At 43.4% G+C, this 4,999-nt stretch overlaps 1 protein-coding gene across 1 annotated transcript; it reads right to left on the bottom strand.

Moving 5' to 3' along the window:
- Positions 1-394: 394 nt before the first annotated feature.
- On the bottom strand, positions 395-1,165 carry LOC141695478 (uncharacterized). The gene has a single exon (XM_074499720.1). It carries the CDS (start codon positions 1,163-1,165, stop codon positions 395-397), a length of 771 nt encoding a protein of 256 aa, XP_074355821.1.
- Positions 1,166-4,999: the final 3,834 nt, after the last annotated feature.

The raw sequence follows: 4,999 nt of genomic DNA, 5'->3' as shown, positions 1-4,999 counted from the left end.
GCTGTACGTTCTCTTCTATTATTTCATAACCTTTTGAGTTGGATCAATGTTCAACCTATGTGTTATAAGGTTCGAGTCTATACCGGGCATATTAGCTGCTATCTAAGCAAACAAATCACTGTTCTCTTGGAGGATAGTTATCATTTGGCCCTTCAAGGGCTTGTTCGGAAATACCCCAATATACGTTACTTCTCCAGGTCTAAGGGGTCTACGAGAATTGGGACCAAGTCTTCTGCTGGCTTCCCTCATAGTTCGTCATTCTCTCGGACATCCATGTCTTCTGTGGGGAGGACCTGCCTCCCGGTTCCATCGGGCCTAAGTGCTGCAACATAGCAACTGCGGGCCATTTTATGATCTCCTTTCGCTTCTCCAACACCATTCCTAGTTGGGAACTTCAGTACCATTTGCTAGGTTGAGGGCACAGCTTAAAAGCATGGATCCCTGTTCTACCCATGATAACATTGTAAGTAGAGGTTGCCTTGACAAACTGAAAGTTCAACATCTGCGTGGCCTCCCTGGGCTCTTCCCCAATAGTTACGGGAAGTTGTATTGCTCCTTCGACTTTGCATTCCATATGGTTAAACCCGTAGATGGGTGCATTAGATGGAGTTAGTTGAGAATCATTGTAGCCCATCCTTATGAATGTGTCATGGAACGGAATGTCCACAGAAGCTCCATTGTCCACTAGGACCCTCATAACTGGAAAATTTCCAATTATCGGAGTGATAACCAGAGGATAATCCTGAGGAAATTTCAAACCTTCAGTGTCTGGGTCACCAAATTCAAGCGTCATCTCTGACTTAGAACGCTTAGATGGTTCTCCAACTCTGCTTATTACTTCTCTTGTATAAGCTTTTCGGGAGTTCCTTGTAGTGCCAGCTGATGTAGGACCTCCTGAGATTTTATTGATTACTGGCCCTTGGGGTTGTGGGTTGCGATCTCTGTCATTACCCCTTCGATCATCATCTCTTCGATCATTGTCTCTCTTTTGGCCTCCGGCCTCTTCACCCTTGGTGAAACATCCGAACTTTCCCCTTCGGAACAAATACTCAATCTCATCCTTGAGTTGCCTACAATCGTCAGTATTATGATCAACATCTTTGTGAAACCTGCAGTATCGAATCTGTCTCTCTTTTCGGGGTCTACCCTTAGTGGCTTCGTCCATTTGAAATCTTTGTTATTCTCAATTTCTATGAGGATTTGGCTCCTTGGACTGTTCAACCTCGCATATTCAATGAACCTTGCTTGCTGATTCTTCTTAGAAGAAGAGGAGTCAGAGTTTTTGCCAATTTATGGATACTTGTCCTTGGCATCGTACTCCTGATCCGTCTTCCGCTTCTTATTTCCAGCAGGTTCATTATTCACAGCCGTCTTCTTCATACTCTCCTCCACCTTGATATACTTTTCGGCTCTATCCTAGAGCTGCAGTATGCTTTCGGGAGGGCGCTTAGCCAGGGACATCTTAAAGAACTCATCTCTAGTCCCTTGTTGTAGGGCTATCATAGCTACCTTATCATCAAGATCAGGGACCTTCAAAGCCTCCTTCGTAAATCGATTTAGTTATTCACTCAAGGACTCCTTATCTCCTTGGACTATGCCCATGAGAGAGGCTGAACTCTTCTCATGTACTCTGCCACTTATGAACTGCTTGATAAAAGCAATGCTCAAGTCCTTAAAGGATCCAATAGAATTCGGGGGTAGACGACTATACCACCTTTTAGCCATACCCGGTCATTCATGGGTTGTAGCAATAGAGCGTTGGAGAACATCCTGACATGATTAGATGGATCGCCAGTACCATCATATACTTTGATGGCGGGCATCTTGAACTTCCTTGAAATACGGGCATTCATTATTTCATCATTGAATGGGGGGTTTAGATCATCAGGATCTCCTAGGGGCATATGATCACTTGGATCAGCCCTTGGGAAAATAGCCCTTCTTGGTATTGGACCAACCGGGTCTATGATCGGAGGAGGATCTCTCCGTCTTGGAGCAAGTGGGGGTCTTGGAGCCAGATGCATCTCCAGGTTGCGCTTCAGCCTTTTGATCTCAGCTTCATGAGCCTTAATCCTCTCTTGAACATCTTGGGGATTCGTCCCATAAGTGCTCCTAGGGTGCTGGTCAGTACTAGACATCGGCTCTATGATTTACGCCTCCTTCTCGGAGCAGCATCCATTTGAAATCTTTGTTACTCTCAATTTCCATGAGGATTTGGCTCCTTGTACTGTTCAACCTCACATATTCAATGAACCTTGGTTGTTGATTCTTCATAGAAGAAGAAGAGTCAGATTTTTTGCCAATTTATGGATACTTGTCCTTGGCATCGTACTCCTGATCCGTCTTCTGCTTCTTATTTCCAGCAGGTTCATTATTCACAGCCGTCTTCTTCATATTCTCTTCCACCTTGATATACTTTTCGGCTCTATCCTGGAGCTGTAGCATGCTTTCAGGAGGGCGCTTAGCCAGGGACATCTTAAAGAACTCGTCTCTAGTCCCTTGTTGTAGGGCTATCATAGCTACCTTATCATCAAGATCAGGGACCTTCAAAGCCTCCTTCGTAAATCGATTCAGATATTCTCTTAAGGACTCCTTATCTCCTTGGACTATGCCCATGAGAGAGGCTGAAATCTTCTCATGTACTCTGCCTCTTATGAACTATTTGATAAAAGCAATGCTCAAGTCCTTAAAGGATCCAATAGAATTCGGGGGTAAACGACTATACCACCTTTGAGCCATACCCGATATGGTTTGAGGGAAGACCCGACACTTATTACTGTCATTCATGGGTTGCAGCAATAGGGCGTTGGAAAACGTGCTGACATGATTAGATGGATCGCCAGTACCATCATATGCTTTGATGGTGGGCATCTTGAACTTCCTTGAGATGCGGGCATTCATTATCTCATCAGTGAATGGGGGGTTTGGATCATCAGGATCTCCTAGGGGCATAAGATCACTTGGATCAGCCCTTGGGGAAATAGCCCTTCTTGGTATTGGACCAACCGGGTCTATAATCGGAGGAGGATCTCTCCGTCTTGGAGCAAGTGGGGGTCTTGGAGCCAGATGCATCTCCAGGTCACGCTTCAGCCTTCGGATCTCAGCTTCATGAGCCTTATTCCTCTCCTGAACATCTTGGGGATTCATCCCTTAAGTGCTCCTAGGGCGCTGGTCAGTACTAGACATTGGCTCTATGCCAGCACAGCTCCTTCTCGGAGCAGCATTATCATCTGATGATTCGGAGTCTCTATCAGTATAAGGTCCAGAGAATTCATGATCCTCCAGAATCGGAGCTAAGCCACGTATGTATTTGGGTGACTGCCCTTCTGCTTCACTTATACTAGAGTGTCGACTTCCTCCATCCTTGGGGTATAGAGGCATCCCGTAAGGGGGTTAGTGGTCACGGTCTTCGAGTACTCATACCCAACAGGTTGAGAGTTCACAGGTACATGTATCTGCTGAAATTGGGGATTCGTCCCTTGAGGATCCGGGGTGTTTCGTCCCTTGTGGCTGAGCCTCAGTTGCCCCTACCAGGGTTCCTCCTTGGGTGGAGGCATAAGTTGATTGTGGTGGTACTTCCACCATTGATGCGATTATTTGCAATGGAACAGTGGTGTCTATTCCACTATTATTTTCGCTCCGTGTATTCACCATAGTTTTTGTAGTCTTCCCACAGATGGTGCCAAAAGTTATGGAACAAAAAGTAGAGTGTGTTAGTATTTAATGCTAGGGTTGGTGAGCTTCGAGATTTAATGGCTGCTCTTGCGTTCGGGACTATCGATCCTTGCAAGATGCCTACGTATCTTCGTGTAGTAGAGAATCAAGCCAAAAACGTAGTTTTAGGTTGAGGGGTAGAGCTCTTTATATAGAGGTGAGTCTAGGGTTAGACTTCTGTTGGGAGACTTGGAGGACAAGTCTCCAACATAGATGGTGATTAGGAGTCTTATAAGGGAAGGAACTCCAGAACCTTCTATCTAGGAGTTTGAGTCCGTTCAGAACACATGTCTCTGCACTTCCAGTCGTATTGGGCTTAGTCCGTGAACAGCTTGTGTTCATGGACCTTGACGACCTCAGCCGGTGGGCCTTGTCTATATGGGCCATCTTGAGTCTTCTACGAGCTCGGACCAGACAGGTCCATACTGGACTTTAGACAAGAAGCCCATGTGTAATTAATGCGACATTTTATGTTTCTTTAGGATGTATTTTCTATCCATATCAATGTTCTTATGTGTTAATTGAACATGGTGGATAGTTATGGGTTATGACCTTAGGTTAATGGCTAGGTTTTTTAAATACGGCTTGCATGTCGTTTGATCTTGTAATTATAATTCTCGATTGTAACTCGAGTTCTTCTTGTAAGTTCATTAGATTAGTTTTTATATTTCATTCTTGTAATGCACATGAAGACATGAAGATTTAATATCAAGGAAGGGTAATTTCAAATGGAGGCCATCCAAGGAAGGAATACAAGGAAGAGACAACTCAAGAAAGAAGACATGTAATAGTTAGCTTGTATTTATTTTTCACCTTAGATTGAACTAGATCTTTGTCATTAGCTTGATGAAGATCACAAAGGATGAAGCCATAACTAACCACATTTACTTTATTTCACATTACATATATATGCTCATATGATGAATGTATGTATACAGTAGTTTAATGATGCATACTTAATTAGATTAAGGATGTATGTATTAGATATGACACCCATGCCATGCTTGCTAAACAATATAAAATCTCTAATGATCCAAGATTTTAAAATAGACAAATGATTATGAGATTCTCGTGTTTATGAAACACGGAATAAAATACCAATCTTCTTTATTTCCGATATGGGGCGATTTTGTCAAAAGCGAGTTCATTGAATTTTTAAGGGTGGGTTTTAAGCGAGACCGTTGTGACTCGCTCACTACCAGAAAATCAAGCCATTGACAAATATTGATTTGAAGTAATTTATTCAAGGAAAAATTGGGAATCTCTTTATGATGGGATCATGATC

This window comes from Apium graveolens, chromosome 11, assembly GCF_009905375.1.
Source record: "Apium graveolens cultivar Ventura chromosome 11, ASM990537v1, whole genome shotgun sequence".
In the NCBI taxonomy this organism is placed as follows: domain Eukaryota; kingdom Viridiplantae; phylum Streptophyta; class Magnoliopsida; order Apiales; family Apiaceae; genus Apium; species Apium graveolens.
Note: the sequence above shows the minus strand (reverse complement) of the source record. Positions and strands in the feature narration are given on the sequence as shown.